Source organism: Microchirus variegatus (assembly GCF_963457635.1).
Source record: "Microchirus variegatus genome assembly, chromosome: 5".
Taxonomy (NCBI): domain Eukaryota; kingdom Metazoa; phylum Chordata; class Actinopteri; order Pleuronectiformes; family Soleidae; genus Microchirus; species Microchirus variegatus.
Window position 1 is genome coordinate 13,587,833 of NC_139806.1, and position 18,658 is coordinate 13,606,490.

Here is an 18,658-nt window from a genome sequence, read left to right on the forward strand (position 1 = left end):
CTTGTCTGTGTGTCCTCCTCTGTCTCCATGTGCAGACAAAGCCGGTGTTGTGTTCTGAAATGCTGTGTTGCGAGGACAATCTTTGGCTCAGCGCCTAATGGAATGCCTTGAAAACCATCGAGTGAGTGGGAATCTGCTAATGTGCCCAGTCCAGTCTGATCCTGGTCCGTTCTCCAGCCGCTTCTGGTTCTTCTGTGACTCATCTAATGAGTCATTAGAGAAGATACAGGCCCTGTGGCGATGGCATGTTATGATCTGAAGCTGAGAGCACCTGAAAAATTGTAGAAAGATTCTAAATTCTGAGTCATTTCTAGCAATGGGGGGGTTCTGGGCTGTGGCTTGTAGAGGCTAATTCTATTTTCTCTGTTCTTTATGTTTAAAATGATTGTCTACCTCACACTCAGGCGTTTGTGCCAATATCTCTGACAAAAAAACCCTACTTCAAATATTTTCCCAGCTAGTGGAACTTAACATGTGTTTTCCACTAGCCAGATTACCAGATTACACTGGTGACGAACCTCTTTCTTTTTGAGTAAATTGTTGTTTTATGCTGCCAAATCACATTTTATGCTCCATTTTAAACTTTTTAACTCTTTCTTTCTCCATGTTGTATTATTCCATACTCTGTTATAATTGGGTTTTTGTATAAATTGATTGGGAATCAATTGTAAAGCCCATTTAGTTGCCCATGTATGGAAAAAAATCAGCATGAATTCTGACTTTTTTTTCCCCTCAGAACTCTGACATTTTGCTCAGAATTCAGATTTTTCAAAAGAAAATAACGTTTTTGTCAATTTTCTTAACAATTAAAGCAACAGACAAACGCATAATAAAAATAAATAAATAAATAGCAATAAATAAAAATCAGCATTCAGATTTCTTTTTCCCAGAATCCATGTCGTTTTATTATTATTATTATTATTTTTCATGTGGACTTCCATACCCTTGTGTATGAAAAGTGCTATACAAATAAAGTTGCCTTGATTTTGTCTGTAACCTGTGTGTGTGTGTGTGTGTGTGTGTGTGGGGGGGGGGGTTGTGTGTGTGTGTGTGTGTGTGTGTGTGTGTGTGTGTGTGTGTGTGTGTGTGTGTGTGTGTGTGTGTGTGTGTGTGTGTGTGTGAAGACAGAGCAGTGAGGGAGGGGCAGCTGTGTGTAGTGTGTGTAGTGAGTGAGTGAGTGCACCACTCTCCCAACCAGACTAGTTAGTGTGTGTCTGCGACTCCTTCACTGAGGTCTCACCTTTCCGCAGCACCAGGGACTTTGTGTGTGTCTCTGTCTGTTGTGTGTTTTATTTTGTTTTATTTTTGTGTGTGTGTGTGTGTGCTGTGTCTCATGGAGGCCAAACTTACCTGTGGACCGTGGCTGCTCGTCCTCCTCCTCCTCCTGGGATGTGGGCGACTGTGGGCTTTCAACCTGGACACCGAAAATTACCAGAGGAAGAACGGGGACCGCGGCAGTCTTTTCGGCTTCTCCATGGCCATGCACCGGCAACTCGAACCGGAGGATAAGCGAATGTAAGGAGCGGGGATTTTTATTGTGAAGGGGAGTTCAGTGAGGCCTCGCCTCGCTTGTAATGTCTTTAAAATAACTATCGTAACCGTGTAATTAAAATGTCACGGCGGCGCAGGCCACTGTAAGGTCATTATGGGCTGTTAGAGCTGCAACACGATATGACAAAAGTCCCCAGTTTAAACACAGATAAAGGTGAAACGGCACAAACACAGTCATTAGAGGTCAGGTGTGTCGCAGGTACTTTTAAAGCAGTAACTGTCCTTCACACAGTAACTTTATACAACTCTACTATACTTCAAATATAACCGCTGTGCCTTTAAACAGAGCACTTTTCCTTGTTTTCCCTCATTCTAAGTTACCTATTTGTAAGCTAGTTGGTCCACCATAGTGTTTTTTCCTCTTCTACACTTCTATTCCTCTCTTCTCCTTTGCCCACTCTCTTCCCAAAGTGTTTTTAAATGAGGGCATTTTTAAATTGACCAAAACATTCCCTTGAATCATTGTTGGCGTTTTTATGGGCACTGATTCAGAGGGATTTGTCACTCCGCATAAAGGCTGAATGCCATAAATTGGTCACTGGTTTGAATAGCCCAAATACAAACTGACCTGAGACCAGAGGAGTCAAATTCCTGAATCTGGGAAGCTGTTTGAAGCAGGGATGGCTCATACCACTTGTGTGTGTGTGTGTGTGTGTGTGTGTGTGTGTGTGTGTGTGTGTGTGTGTGTGTGTGTGTGTCAGAGACAATACTGTTATCACAGATTTGAATTTCTATGCTGATATCACTCTTTTTGGCTGTTTTTAAAACTTGTACTAATGCGCTAATGGATTTACCACCTTGGTAAAACAGTGCTTTGAAGAGAAACATCTGTAGTTACAGCACATTGTCTGAATTTAGTGAAGCATTTGCCTCATATTTATGGTTTATGGATCGGATTTGACTTTTTCACTTTTTATATCTGAATCAGATATGTGTATTAGCCAGAATCGGATGTTGGGTATCGTATAAAGATAAAACTACATAATCCAGATACAGAAATAAGGGGTGGGTCAAAATATCGATTTGGTAATATATAGGCGTCATTCCTTGTGCAATACGATAATCGATACACCAGATACACCATAAATCAATGCACTCTAATGTAAACAGTTTGTCCAGTTTCACTTAACGGGCATTGCTACTTCACGTCTCCTCACGGTGGCGCTGCTCAAATGGGAAAAGGACGTTACCCTGGCTGAGGAAGTGAGAGTTATAACAGCAGGACAATGGTGGAGAAAGCTACGTTAAGAAATGCTCCATCCACGTTCAATAAATAGATAAATCCTGCACTTTTTAACTTTTCATGGACTTTTGGTTTTCTTCGGTTAGACGGATATCGTGATGTATAGCTACGTGGTTGTCTTGCGAAATATCGATTATCACAGAATCGTTTTATCGTGATATTATTTGTATCGTGGATCCATGTGTCCCGTATCGGAGAGCCGGAAGCAGCCTCCGGTTAAAATAAGCTGATAGATGTACTAATAATATCCGATGTAGGGTCTAGACTTAACTCAACATTTTCAGTCAGGGTAATTTTGTATTTTTTAAATCTCATTCATGCATTAGTATGCGGAGTCTTTTCATGTTGTCTAATGTGTTAATGATTTTGTTTGGCTAAGACCTGAAGGTTACATGGTGGTTATTTATCCCCTGCAAGAGATTCTTGTTAAGCATCCCTAATTCTTTCTGCATAGAGGTCAGACACAGTTCTTAATCTTATGTACAAATACAAGAAACAAGAACACTTGTTTGCTCTGACCTGGAAAACACCAAATGCTGGTGTTGATATTGTAGAGACTGAGCTGCATTTGTAGATCAACAGAAAATGAATCAGTGTGGATAATGAGTTCATTAAGGAATTTTAAGCCATGCTTGGTGTAACCACCAAGCACTTTTAATACGTCAGATGTTACTTGTTTTCAATTTTAATGTGCATTTCTTCCTCTTCATTGTGACCTTAAATTGGCCACTCTAATAATCAGTGATATGAGAATGTAATTTGAATGAACATCTCAGACAGGACTTCAGGACTTCAGGACAGGAGTTTGTTTACATTTTTATTCTTTATATAATAAGTGATCATAACGATCACATCATCTGTTGTCAAAATGCAAAATGATGTGAAGTATGAACCTAATTTCCCAATTATTAGATTTAAATACAAATTAAAGGTAAATTAATTGTAGTTAGTTTAAGGTTAGGGTTGGGCATTAACTGGTTATGATTAAGGTTTTGGATAAGGTTTTGGTTAGGCTGTCCAAACAAAGGGAAGCCAATGCAGAGTCCTAACAAGTATAGCTGTTAAAACCTGTGTGTGTACACACATGGACAGGCTCCTGTTTGGTGTGAGTTAATGGTGCTGTGGCTGAGAGAACTGAGGTGTTGCCTTGTATAGGTCATCTGTGAGTGACATGAAGCTATTTACTGCTAACCATAGATAGATAGATAGATAGATAGATAGATAGATAGATAGATAGATAGATAGATAGATAGATAGATAGATAGATAGATAGATAGATAGATAGATAGATAGATAGATGGATAGATAGATAGTTAGATAGGGTTATACATTTTCAACATGTGTTTTGGTGTTATCTTTAACACGTGTGTCCCATGTGTGTCTCTTCTCTGCAGGGTGTGCACCATAAGTCACAATTCTTTTGCCAGACTTGCTTGCCAAGTTTTCTTCAGACTTAATATCTTCGACTGTCTTTCGTGCCCTACAGGGCTGAGTGTTGTACATACTTGAACGTGAGGGCAGGACCTGGTGTGTGTGTGTGTGTGTGTGTGTGTGTGTGTGTGTGTGTGTGTGTGTGTGTTGGGGTGTGTGTGTGTGTGTGTGTGTGTGTGTGTGTGTGTGTGTGTGTGTGTGTGTCCATGAATGTGTAGCATTTCATCATCGATAATAATTGTGTGGAGAGAGCAGAGCCGGAGGAGGAGGCCGACAGAGTTCAGGGACGTTTAAGATCTTGAAAGGGAGAAAGAGATTAAAGCTGAAAGTCTGTGTGTTTCTGTTTGTGAAACAAAATGCAGCAAGAACATGAAGTGATGTAGAGATATTTAGCATGTTAGTTTTCAGATTCCAAAAATGATAAAGGAGTGTGGACTGCAGGGCTTAATACTGAGGTCAGCTCTTTATGTGAGTGTTGATAGTCTCTATATAGAGTCTCAGGTTAGTTAAAGGTCCCGTATTTTGCTAAATCAATCTTTTAATGATTTAAATTCTTATATTTGGGACTCTGGAGGTCCTATCAGACTGCAAAGTGTGAAAAAAGATGACTCACTCATGTATTTGTGGTCCTCCTCAGTCTAAGTATAGGAGATAAAACATGCGATGTTGACTTCCGTGGAAGAGTGCTGGCGAGGGCAACGGCAACCTGAAAAGCGGAAATCTGCAAAGTCTGTGAAAAGTTATATTCTTGGCTCCACAGTGCAGCACAGAGTCCTACACAAACTTCCAGCCTCAGAGGATTTATCTGTCCAGTGGATACATGTTATATATGACGGCAATGTGCCTGCTAGAGCCTGCAAATGATCACTTTTCCAAATGCTAACTGCTGTTAGCTCCCAGTAGCCTCTGGGGCTCATGTCATTTCCTGTCCCTTAAGTTTCGTTTTACTTTTTTTTAAGGTGGACCTGAAGAGATACTACTAAACGGAGCGTTCTGAACAGGGCTATTTTGACAGGATGATTGAACTGCTGTGGTGCTTCATCTTTATGTTATTTTGACCAAAGCATGTCACGGACATGCTCATTAGGACACCAGGGAACTAGGTAATTCGGAGAAATATGGTATAATATGACCCCTATAAGGTTATCCAACATCAAAGAAAGAAACAAAAGAACTGAAGAAAAGAAAGAGGTGATGGCTGAAAGAATGAAGAGGAACATAAATCAGTTAACATCTGGGCAGTACATTTTTTCAATCAGCAGACTCGAGCCTGGCAGACTGATGGAGAGAGAAGTTGGGTAACACATGGCATGAACCTGCATGGATCTGCAACCCATTTAGACTTAAAATTGATGGGGTGGCACTAGGTTGTTGCTAAGCAATGGGCTGTGTCATGGCTGGCAGCCAGTTTCTGCTTATAAAACAACACAATACACCTTTCAATGAGATGCCTCTGCATAGAGTGTCTCCCTGTGTGTCCGAGTGTACAGTATGTGTGTCATTACTACACACATGCCCATAAACACACTCTCTCCCACTCTGTTTGTCTTACTCCTCCCTTTTACCAAGCCTGTGCGTTGTCACTTCCTCCATTGGTGGTAAATGATTAAATCAAGAGTTGAGTCACAGTCAGTGGAGCAGCAGGTCACTCATATCACAGTGATAGTTCCAGACACACCATGTCAGAACTTAAGTGTCTAATAACAGAAAAAAAAAAACCACTACTACTACTACTACTTATAATAATAATGATGCATAGTATTAAATGTCCAGTGTGTAAGAATTAGTGACATCTCAAGATGAGACTGAATATTCTTTCAAATAGAGAACTTTGGTGGTCTTCTTCTATGGTGGTTTAAATGATCACGTTCCACTTAACATGCATAATGTTATTATTATTATTATTACTATAATAATAGCTCATACGAAATACTTGATACTTTCAACCTGTAGAAGCAGTTATTTCCCCCCCTTTAAAATTAAGTTTATAAGTTTCTTGCATTCTCCGGGTGTGTTCTGATAAAGTGATTGAGAAATTATACTGTATGGTCATCGGTATCATTGCAACACATCTAATGGTGGCCTAAAACAACCTTCACATGTGAACAGACAGGAGCGACAGTGTCTCACACAGTGTGCAACATGGTATTTACTATTTTACCATCACATGGTTGATAATTCAACTGACACCCTGTCTCTATGGATAGTGTTTATGTACGTATACAGTATGGGCTTCTATCCCCTATTTGAAGCATTGACTCAATTGATCTAGACCCTAGCTTTTTCTGTTAGTGCGAAAACACGGCGTCTGCTCAGTGTAGCGGTGCACATAGAGGAGGAGAGTTTGCCCTAAATGGGTGGGGAATGACCTTGCAAATTATAGTGCTGTGGTTTGAGACACAAGGCCAAACCAATCCAGTGGTTAAAACAGGATAAACAGTGTGCGCTTGTCCATCACTCATAAGATGTGTGTTTCTGTTTCTGATGACTTCTTTTCCTGCAGAATATTGTACGAGGCAAATCAATATCATATTGTCTCGCTGTTTCCTTCAAAACAAATCTTAACTATTAACGACAGAGGCTGTGGGTAACCTTGTGGAAACAAGCCGTATCTTTGCATGTCACAAAAACAGATTTATGTCCTTTGCTAATCCCTATCATGCCTGCTCAATCGGAATATAATGATTTACACTCTGAAACGTTGAAATCTCCTCCCTTATGCATTTCGTGTGGTGCGGCGCTTCTTGTGGAGGTCTACGCTGCAAACATGCTGATCTGCACTGTGGCTGTGACTCCTCACTCTGACTGTACACTGTGTATCTGTGTCTGCTTTGTATTCCAGCTAAAAATGGCTTAACTTAAGGTCATCGGTCAGATGGAGATAGGTCATTGGACAGACAAAGCAGAGCAAAGAGAGAGACTTTGCCACTCTACAGGAAAATGTGTTACTAAACACGTTTTAAACACAAATTTGAATGTTTAAAAAGGGTAAAACATTTGTCAACATAAAAAGTCATTCTTGCAAAAATCAAGCAAGTCCAGTCATATAGATATAGTGGATGAAGATCATCTCCCAGATATTCCACATTTAAACATGCTTAAAAAAGACAGTCATTGTGAACTGCTAGAGTTTTATCTGTAACAGGAACACTGTGTTACTAATACAATACAAGGCCTGCTTCATGGTCCCAACAACATTAATTTAAAACATTAGGCTAAAAAACCCTTTCATAACCAGCTTTTCACCAACCAAGATGTTAGCGTTACATTAAAATAGCAACCAACTGACTTCCTGTCTTACCTTCCTTTGTGGGAATTGAAGTGTCGAAGGGAATTCAACACAGTGGTGTTGGCGTCGCTTGGTTGCCAGGTTTGTGCACAATTCTGCAAAAGCAGACGCCCATGTTTTCCATGTTTCAAAAACAAATTGTCACAGTAACTCCTCAATATTTGAGAAAATATAATTATTCCTATCCAGTCAAAGTCATTTCGAAGTCGAGTTGTTATTTTTTCACATATTCTCAGCCACTATTTTCTGACAAATATAATGTGCACTTTAAATAATGGCATCCTTGATTTGATTTACCCTGGGAACTGGGTACCAATCATCAAGGCCTGGATGTGGCATTTTCCCTTTCACTTTTATTCACAAAGGCAACCTGTGTGTGCTTGTCTGTGTCCAGGACATCCAGTTTGGTGGCATATGTGTGTGTGTGTGTTTATGAGCATGTGAATGTGGCTGCTGTGTGACCCAGTAGACTGGAATGTATTATAATGTGGAACTATAATGAGGAAATACCACAGTGTTTCTCATTCAGTTTCCCAGATGACAGAAACATTTAAGCATCTTTCATGGTGTGCCTTTCACTGAGCTGCCATTTGTTGTTTGATTAAATCCATCCATGTGTGTGTGTGTGTGTGCAGGTTGCTGGTTGGTGCCCCAAAAGCGAGATCACTCCCAGGTCAAACATCTGATCCGACAGGAGGGCTCTACAGCTGTGACATGAGCTCCTCCTCCACTGGCTGCACCAGAATTAACTTTGATAATGATGGTGAGTTAATAAGCCTTTGGCTACTTCAGTTAAGTTTTGTATAAAAGTCACTAAAAGTGTCCTATTATATGTCTTTCCTCTGTGTTTGTGAAGAGGATACAAAAAGAGAAAGCAAAAAAGACCAGTGGATGGGAGTGACCGTTAGCAGTCAGGGACCAGGAGGGAAGATTCTGGTAAGGCTGCACATATTTGTATCTGACCGTGCCTTATGACAATATTATTAAACTATCCAGATATTTCCCTTTAAATCAACAGAAATGTTCAAACCAAGCCAATGGAAAACATTAATGTTTAAAATTGTTATTTTTAAATAACAATTTAATTGGACACTCTAAATTGACAGTAGGTATGAGAGTCGATGTTTGTTGGCACAGCTCCCCCCACGAAACTCCACTTGTTAGTGATAATAAAATTGTGTGTATTTTTGCTTTGTTTAAACCAGCCGGGTATATGATTATTCTGAGCTTTTTTCCCTCTGGAGAAAGCACATTAATGACACCTCTGTTCAAATGCAGAACTTTAAAAAATGAAAAAACATAAAACAGGATACTCAGCCAGTAAAACAAGAAGAAAATGATACACCATTGTGTGACTCTTTCCCTGCTAGACCTGTGCCCATCGATACCAGCGCCGGGCCAACACTGGCACAGACATCGAATCCCGTGACATAATCGGACGCTGCTATGTGCTGAGTCAGAACTTGGAAATTGATGAGCGATCGAGTGAAGATGGAGGTGGCTGGCACTTCTGTGAGAGTCGACTCAGAGGCCATGAGATGTTCGGCTCCTGCCAGCAGGGCCTCTCTGCCACGTTTGACAAGGACTATCGTTACCTCATCTTTGCAGCTCCTGGGGCATACAGCTGGAAAGGTAGTCTAGTGTGTCTGTGTGCGGGTGCTGGGGTTATATATTAAAAACTGTCCTAAATCAAATCTTTATTTATTCATTAATCGTGTCTTGTCTTTGCTCCTCTATTTCAGGTGTGGTACGCATGGAACAAAAAAATGAAACCTTACTATTAGCCGGCGAATATGATGACGGTCCTTATGAGACAGGTGATGAGAGAGAGAAGGACCCGAATCTAGTTCCTGCTCCTCCCAACAGCTACCTGGGTAAAATACTCAATCAGCACAATTGTTTAAGCTCCTACAAAGTAGAGGATTCAAGTATGCATTGATAGTCATCCTTGGCTCATGTCAGTAAGTATTCCTTTGTCTCTTATTTTTCAGGCTTCTCTCTAGACACCGGAAAGAGTTTGACCACGAAGGGTGAGCTGATTGTGGTGGCAGGAGCTCCGAGGGCGGACCACAGCGGAACAGTGGTGCTGCTGAAGCAAGGTACCTCACGCACCATCTTGGTGAAAGAGCACGTCCTGGAAGGGGAGGGGCTGGCCTCGTCTTTCGGTTATGATTTGACTGTCGTGGATTTCAATGGGGACGGGTGAGTGACGTAGGCTGATTGACATACACAAAAAAGGCTTGTCGTCGGCGTGTTTTTCGTGAAACGCTGTGATGCTGTGGTTTATTAGCTGGCAGGATATAGTGGTGGGAGCACCGCAGTACTTTGAGAAGGATGGAGAAATCGGTGGAGCTGTCTATGTCTACATCAACAAAGGAGGAAAGTGGAACAAAGTCACACCAATCAGAATTGATGGAGCCATGAACTCCATGTTCGGCCTGGCTGTGGAAAACCTGGGGGACATGAATTTGGATGGTTTCCAGGGTGAGCATTCTCTTTTACATATGTATATATATATATATATATATATATATATATATATATATATATATATATATATATATATCATATCATATCATATCATATCATATCATATCATATCATATCATATCATATCATATTTGATACAGCAGGTCACAATGCTCAAATGCACAATGCACAACCCTTTTTTTTCTTGAACAAAAAATACACAAACAAATCCAACAAAAACAATGCAGCAATGGAACTGGCAGGGTGGAAGTCTGGAAGACATAACATTTCAGTTATCTGTACTAATTTTGCGGTTCACAACTTTTTTATTTTGAGTGATGATTGGCTTGAAAACAGTTCACACAAAGATGCACACTGCATTTCTCACAGTACACATGGGCAGTGGCCTAAGCAGTGCTTGCATCTCTGTTGGGTTTCCCATAATTTTATACATTGGGTTTTTCAGGGAAAAAAATTGTCACACTGCTCATGTGGAGGGCTCAAAAACTCATGTATCTCACTGATATGTTTGGCGTTATAGGGTTAAACCTGGAATGGAACCCTAATGAATGTTTACCCTAAGACTTTTGCACAGTACTGTACACTGTACACTGTCGCGTTGTAAAAAAACACACAAAAACACAGAAATGGTTCTTTTGTGACAGACTTTGCAGTGGGAGCTCCTTATGACGACGATGAAGCAGGGAAAGTTTACATCTACGGCGGATCGGCAACAGTACCCGGCTCTATAAAGCATGTTCAGGTACAGTATTTTATACTTTATACTAATTTTCATTTTGTCATACAGGGTTGTTAAGTTGAGGAAATATAGCAATGGGAGTTGTATAAAAGGAGGTATTGTTGGCAAAAGAATTGAATACAAACTATCAGACCATAAACCCGCCGCATACAAGATAGGTTAATACTTTTTGTGCTTGGCTGTAGGAGTTGTACGGCAAACCTTTCGGAGTGAAGCAGTTTGGCTACTCTTTGGCAGGCAACATGGACTTGGATGAGAACTTCTTCCCCGACCTGGCTGTCGGATCCCTCTCAGACTCTGTCTTTGTCTTCAAGTAAGTAAAGTGACGCATTTATCCAACCAAAATGGCTCATCTTGTTTACTGAGATGCTCACTGCGTTTGGTCTTCCCAGAGCCCGTCCCGTCATTAGCATAAAGAAAGAAATCAAGATCACGCCAAAGGAAGTTAACCTCAGCAACAAGAACTGTGCCAGCGGCTTCTGGTAGGTTTTGGCTCTTGTGTCAAATCGGAAAGACTTTAAATGTCTCAACATCAACTGGAACTACCACATATTTTACTTTTTTTTTTACTGTTATGGGCATATATTGACATTAAACTTTTCTTTATTTCCAGCATGGATATTGACGCGTGCTTCACCTATACCACCAGCCACAAGAGCTATGCTCCCAAACTGAGTAAGCTTTCTTTATAAAAGCTACATTTAAGCTTCATTATGTTGTAACAAAAAAACATATTCATGCACACTATCCAGAATTATTATTATACTGAGGAAGGTGAGAATTTCCTTTTACGTCATTTATTTCTACTACTTTTAGGGTGGGCTTTGATTCCCAAAGACAATTTTTTTCGACATCAATTTTATGAAATCTTTTTCAACCAAAACAATTCTTCAGTTTTAGTTGTGCTGATCAACTTTAAGCAACTTTTCTGTTATTCCTTGCACTATCAAGTGCTTTGGTAAATTTGTCTCTATTTTTAAAGCTGCAACTAACGATTATTTTTTCGATCGTTTGGTCCAAATGATTAATGTTAAAAAACATTTTTTAAAATGTTGATCAGTGTTTGTCAAACCTGGAAATGACGATGTTCTTGAATGTCTTGTTTGGTCCACAAACCAAAATGATTCAGTTCTTAATGATTTTTTTTTTGTGTGGAGCAAAGAAACAAAGAAAATATTCACATTTAAGAAGCTAAAACAATCAGAAATCTTGTTTTAATCGTGAAAAACGCTTCAAACCGATTAATCGATTATCAGTTAACGATTAATTTAGAAATCGATTAATTGTTTCATCTATACTCATCATATCAACATTTGTAAAATAAACACCAACTGTTGAAAACACAACATAGGCACGCACACACACACACATCTACATGTCTTTATCACATTGTGGGGACCACATTCGGGACCGGGCATAATGTCCCCAAAAGGAAAAATGTCCCCATAAAAAAGGTGTTTTGCCAGGGGTGGTCCAAACAAGCATAGAAAGACAAGAGCACATCCACACACAGACACACACACGTCAAGCCCTGTCTCACGACACATTTTTTAAATATTGGATGCCACCAAAGTATCGATGTTTGACACCCAGTCTAAACTTTGGTTGATACCACACAAATATGGGGGCAGCTGTGGCTTAATGGTTAGGGCTTCGAGCTCGAGACCGGAAGGTAGCTGGTTCAATCCCCGACCAGTCCGCAGCTGAAGTGCTGTTGAGCAAGGCACCTAACCCCCTCACTGCTCCCCGAGCGCCGCTCACTGGCATGGCAGCTCACTGCGCTGGGTTACATGTTCTACACCTCACTGTGTGCTGTGTGTGTTCACTAACTCACTGCAGAATTGAATTTCCCCTTGCGGGACTTAAAGGGTTCTTAATCTATATTGAAGTTTCATGCTCAGTTCTACTCATATGTGATGTTTTTTTGTTTGTTCTCTCAAGCGGTGGCGTACGCCCTGGAGGCAGATGCTGAGCACAGGGCGCGCACTCGCATTTCTCGGGCAAACTTCCTGGACGCTTCTGGCACAGAAAAGGGTTACCAATCCAAAGGCACTCTCGTCTTGAACACCAAAGGAACCAAACAGTGTGTTAAACGTCGGCTTTCCATCAAGGTAGTTTCTCCTTCTGGAAAATGTCTCCATTTTCTCTCTTGAACACTGTGACTTGTGTGTGGGTATATAACGCTAGTCTGATGTTATCGTCCCACAGGATAACATTAAAGACAAGCTGCATGGCATCGCCATCAACATGTCTGTGAACATCATGGATGCCAAACGAAGTCGCAGGCAGAGCTCAGCTCCTCTATCGCCTGTGCTTGATAGCAATGACCCACCCATGGCTGAAACAGTGGTGTGTATACATGATACTGAGTTAAACAACATTTAATTGGTGATTCATATTTTATATATATATATATATATATATATATATATATATATGAGGATTAACATTGTGGTAGTACCATTATTTTTTATTATTTTTTATGCAATGTTTGTGGTAATAAGTTGATGATATTACAGTAATACATACTTTTTCCATTCCACTTTTTCCAATGTGTTACTATTTTATTGGCACACAGCAGCTGTCACTGTGTGATCCTCTTGTGTGTGTGTGTGTGTGTGTTTGTAGGTGCAATTTCGGAAGGAGGGTTGTGGTGATGACAACGAGTGCAATAGCAACTTGAAGTTGGATTATCGCTACGGCCGCATGTCTGACGTCGACAAATTTGTCCCGCTAGAACTGTAAGAGGGTAAAGTCAATCGCATGCAATTCAACACCTTTTTTATCTGTTGTTGACGTTGGAGATGTGTTGTGTATGCTCGTGGACTGAGATAGTACTGTGAATCTTTTAAAGGTCCCATATTATGCAAAATCAACTTTTTAATAATTTTAATACTGTAATATAAAGTCTTACCCTTATCTCCTCTTTAGAATTGGAGACATGGAAGTTGTTATCTTTGTTCTTTGCAGTTTGTTGTTCCTAAAGTTCAAACTGAACTGGGAAAGAAAGCTTTTAATTTTTCGGCATCTGATACTTCAACTTCTTGTCCGTAAAATACGCGAGAGTGCTGGCGAGGGCAACGGTATCCGAAAAACCAGAAGTCTGTAAAACGTTCTATTATTGGCTCCACAGTGCAGCACAGAGTTCTATACAAACGTCCAGCCTCAGAGGATTTATCTGTCCAGTGGATGTTATATATGACGGCAATGTGCCTGCTAGAGTCTGCAAATGATCACTTTTCCAAATGCTGACTGCTGTTAGCTCCCAGTAGCCTCTGTGGCTGATGTCATTTCCTGTCTCTTAAGTTTCGTTTTACCTTTTTTTAAGGTGGACCTAAACAGATACTACTAGCGTTCTGAACAGGGCTGTTTTGGCAGGATGATTGAACTGCTGTGGTGCTTCATCCTAATGGTATTTTGACCAAAGCATGTCACAGACATATTCATTAGGACACCAGGGAACTTACTTGGAGAAATAGGGTATAATATGACCCCTTTAAGGCTCTGCTGAAGACTTTTAATCCACGCCTCTCTTGTAAAAGTGATCCTTCATCTCAGTGGGATCAACTTAGTTAAATAAAGGCTAAACACACATACTTGTTTTTCATGTGTATCTGAATATTTTCTTTCATGCATTCCGTGTTTGAAGGGAGAACGGCGTGCCCCTGATCTCGCTCAACAACCAGGACATCGTCTTGGAGGTCAAAGTAACCAACCTCGAGGGAGACGACGCACACGAAGCCTCTTTGATTGCCACTTTCCCACGCTCACTGACCTACTCTCGTCACAGTGTTCCGCCTGGTGTAAGTTTAAGGTCTTTCAATGACAAGCGTCACACACACACACACAATCTGTTGATCTGACGAAGACTTGTTATCAATTGTAGGAGCGATCTATAAGCTGTAACATCAACAAAGACGGTTCTAAGATTGACTGTGACCTTGGAAACCCCTTCAGACGTAACGCAGAGGTGAGAGAAAATCACCCTTTGGTCCTTTGGTTTACTGTACCTCCTCTGCACAACTGCCACTGTTAATACTGAACAATTGTGTTTGTGCATGTGTAGGCGACCATCTACATTATTTTGACTACATCGGGGATCTCTCTGAGCACTACTGAACTGGAGATAGATCTTGAGTTTGAGACGTAAGTATATTGAAATCCTGGAGCACAAATTGACATATTTAACAATTTATCTTGCACTTTGAAGCTCTAGTGCGTAAGCTTTTGACATAAATGACTGTCCGCTACAGTTACGTCATCGCTCGATTAGTTCAAACAATGCTTTTTAGGCCTACAAGCTCTCTCACTTTCTTTGTTTCTTAGTATAGCAGTGTATGACAATGACTGATGAAGGCAAGATGGAAGCACAGAGAGTTTCTGAGCTGCTCGAGAATGTCTTTCAGATAGTTTGGTTATTGATCAACAGATGCACTCCTGGATAAACTTATGCACCTATACTTATGTGATCTGACAGTACAAGCATCCAGAAGAACACCGGTCCGGTCAAAGCAAAGGCAAAGGTGGCCATCATGTTGCAGCTGTCTGTATCAGGGTAAGAAACACACGCACGCACGCACGCACGCACGCACGCACGCACGCACACACACACAGACATACTTATACAGCCACACAAATAATTATGCCACTAATGGTGCGTTTGTGTCTGTCCAGTCAAATCCAGCCGTCTCAGGTCTACTTTACAGGACAGTCCAAAGGTGAGGCCAAGAAGACTGAGAGTGACATTGGCAGTGCCATCACACATCAGTTCAGAGTGAGTACAAACTAACTGCTTCTCTGAACTTCACAGATTGAATGTTTACTTAAATGTGCTTCAGTATTATAATGATTACTTTCTCAGCTAAGGCGGAAAACGCTTGCTTGTTTTTTTATTTTTTAACAGATAATCAACCTGGGAAAGAGCTTGGCAGATTTCGGAAACGCTGACCTCAACATCAGGTGGCCAAAGCTGACAGACAAGGACAATGGGCTGCTCTACCTGATGAAGATCAGCTCCACGGGAGTGGACCAACTCGCCTGCAGTCCTAAAAACGAGATCAACCATCTCAACCTGGTCAGTGTGAGAAAATCACTTCGTTGTGTGACAGCCTCTTCATCAGCAGGATTACCTTGACAGAGCAGAAAACCCAACCAAAAATCTTATTTCGACACATAATACAGAGGTGGGAGCAAACTGAATGAGCAGAATGTACTTTTATTTGAAGGAACCAAGTCGCATCAGATCAAGAAGATCAGTCGGAAGCTCCCATGGAGGTGAAGAGGGCACCATTGCTCGTTATAAGTCAAAGAAATCAGTAACTCTGGTAAATACACACAAACAAAAGCTCTTTTATTCTATAAATATGACATTAATATTCTATTTTTTACAATGTTTTATGTGAATTTGCAACCAGTAATGGAGGAATCTTGTTGTGCCTTCTTTGTTTGTTAGTCCTGTGAAGATGGGGCCAAGTGTGTGACAATAACGTGCCCGCTGCGGGGCCTGGAAAGAAATGCAGTCATCAACGTACACTCGCGCCTCTGGAACAGCACCTTGGCTGCGGTAACGATATGTTTTTAATTCCTCTATCACACCAGAGTTGGTGCTCGCTTGAACAGAGTAGTAATGGTAGATTGGTAATTTAAATGTTCTCTTTCAGTAGTGTAAAGAATGTGTCAATTATGTTTTAATTCATGATTTTTAACTTAACCTTCAACATGTAGGCAAATAATTAAGCAGAGTGTTTTGAGTTTAATATATATACAATGATCATTTCAACAAATGAATAGCCTTTTTTAGTGTTTGATTACTCTCGGCACCATCAGCATCATTGTCTCCCGTTTTTCTTTGCACAGGATTTTGAATCGTTTCATCATGTGGAAGTGATAGTGAAGGCCTTCCTGCATGTCAACAGCGCAACAAAGAACACGTTTCTTCAAAACGCAGAGACGCAGGTAAACACGACGGTCCAGGACCATGTAGATATCTTCAGTTGACGATAATTACAGATGAACTTACTTGAATTATGACTAGTCATAATGATTTTGTAGATATCTGAAACCAGAATGAGATATCTACAATTCAGTGTCATTCTGACGAGTAAATACGGAATTGCTGATATCTGTAACTAGTTTTGTGTAGTTTTGACTAGTAGGAGTGACATTGTAGATATGAGCAGTGAGTAACCTGTTAAAACTGCTGATGATGCTCAGGCTTTGACAGGGATGCCATTCACAGACATGAAAGATCTTCTCAGTTAACAATGACGTTCTGCTGCTGTATTGTTTCACAGGTGAAGATGACGATTTTCCCAGATACGCGCTCGGCTCGGTATGGAGGAGTGCCATGGTGGATCATTGTGCTGACCATCCTTTTCCTGCTGCTGCTATTGGGCCTCCTGGCCTTCCTCCTCTGGAAGGTAAGAGTGAGAGATCCACGACCAGGACACAGGCACTGCCCCGGCCGTGGAATACCTGCATACTTTGTTGCATCTAGTTTAATTTAAATTTAAGGCACCACTTGTAGGTAAACGTTACATCACATGCTAACAGTTTGCCTCTCCTCAGTGTGGAGTCTTCGGAAAAAAGAATAAAGAGGAGCAACCAGAAAAAGAGACACTGACTTCATAAAAACACTGACTGCATAAAAACAGAGAGAGGGTAAAATGACCTCACCTGACCTGGCTTGAATGAATCAAACTTCCTTTTCTGCTCCTTGTTTTGCTGCAGAAGCACTTCTTTCTGGTTCACAGTGGCTTTTAATATTATACAGAATGACTGGTTCAGATGTTCAAACATGATTACCTGTGTGCATCATTAGTTTACCTGCATGACCAGGGGAGGTGATGAGTTATTATTTAAATGGGGCTTTTTTTTTGCTTGATCAGTTGATCTTAAGCTCTTTTTCTTTCTCCTGCTCTTTTTCCTTTAAAACATGTTCCCTTTCTTTAAGAGGAGCCCTCTGTCTTTCTGCACATCTATGATTTGAAGAGTCTCTGCATCTTGGCTCTTGCCTGTGAAAACAAAACTGATGACAACTCACCAACTTCCTTTTGCTTTTTTCTAAAACTTTCTTTTCTCATTGTTTCTCAAAGTATTGATTTTCTCTCCCCCCCCTTTCTCACCCGCAGTGTGGCTTTTTTAAGCGTGCCAAATATGAAGACAAGGTCCCCAGTTACAGTGAAGTTTGGATCAAACACGAGGACAGAGCAGTCGATTCTGGGAACGGTAACTGGGAAAACCTGGAAAAGAAGCCATGGGTGACAACCTGGCATGACAACGACTCTTTTTCTTAAAAGCCAAGGAAATCTGACTCCACACTGATTTTTTTTTTACCGATTTTTCCTGTGCTGCCTTTGCCTAACTCAATTGTAAATATACATTTTTTTTTTTAAACTAAAACAATTTAAAAGGGAAAAAAATACTTTTGTAAAACTAAATGATCAAATATTCTGCTTCAGTGGCTGATTTGATCTCTGTTTGTATGAATCACTGGAGAAAGGAGGAGGAGAGCTGTAGTTTCAGCTTTGGCGCTTGTGTACAATACATTTAGTGAGGACTGGGGTAGAGAAAGTGGAAGAGTACAGTTTCTGCATTATTTTTGTATATTTTTTGGAAAATGTTTTGTATTTATTCTTTGAGTAGTTTGTTACATGCTCCACAGGCCAAAGAGTCATGCAATTCACACATGGGTGACTATAAATGCAATATTAGAAAACAAAACTATCAAAATAAAATCCCACTGCTGCATAGTCATCGGTTCATCAAATTGTTTAAGTCGTGCTCAAGGTGCACTTTATGAATGAACTCCAGTTTTTAAAAACTTGGTTTGTAAACTCATCTTTTTAATGAACCTTCTCTAAATTTGGATAGGAACAAACAGTCTCTTGAATAAATTGTTTGTCGAAGTTTTTGT

At 40.5% G+C, this 18,658-nt stretch overlaps 1 protein-coding gene across 2 annotated transcripts; it reads left to right on the forward strand.

The window, feature by feature from the left end:
- The first annotated feature begins 1,293 nt into the window (after window positions 1–1,293).
- On the forward strand, window positions 1,294–18,612 carry LOC310927657 (integrin alpha-6-like). 2 transcript variants are annotated; one of them, XM_083890019.1, is made up of 26 exons: window positions 1,294–1,515; window positions 8,150–8,277; window positions 8,371–8,450; window positions 8,885–9,146; window positions 9,257–9,388; window positions 9,506–9,716; window positions 9,805–9,998; window positions 10,649–10,746; window positions 10,929–11,056; window positions 11,136–11,225; window positions 11,357–11,418; window positions 12,685–12,854; window positions 12,952–13,092; window positions 13,372–13,484; window positions 14,393–14,546; window positions 14,630–14,713; window positions 14,810–14,889; window positions 15,221–15,298; window positions 15,418–15,517; window positions 15,647–15,817; window positions 15,969–16,067; window positions 16,196–16,306; window positions 16,600–16,698; window positions 17,037–17,162; window positions 17,311–17,403; window positions 17,874–17,997. In XM_083890019.1, exons 1-25 carry the CDS (start codon window positions 1,334–1,336, stop codon window positions 17,371–17,373), a joined length of 3,156 nt encoding a protein of 1,051 aa, XP_083746145.1. In that variant the 5' UTR covers window positions 1,294–1,333; the 3' UTR covers window positions 17,374–17,403; window positions 17,874–17,997. The 2 variants fall into 2 exon arrangements, with proteins under 2 accessions (XP_083746145.1, XP_083746144.1); XM_083890018.1 differs by lacking the exon at window positions 17,311–17,403 and having other exon boundaries at window positions 17,874–18,612.
- Window positions 18,613–18,658: the final 46 nt, after the last annotated feature.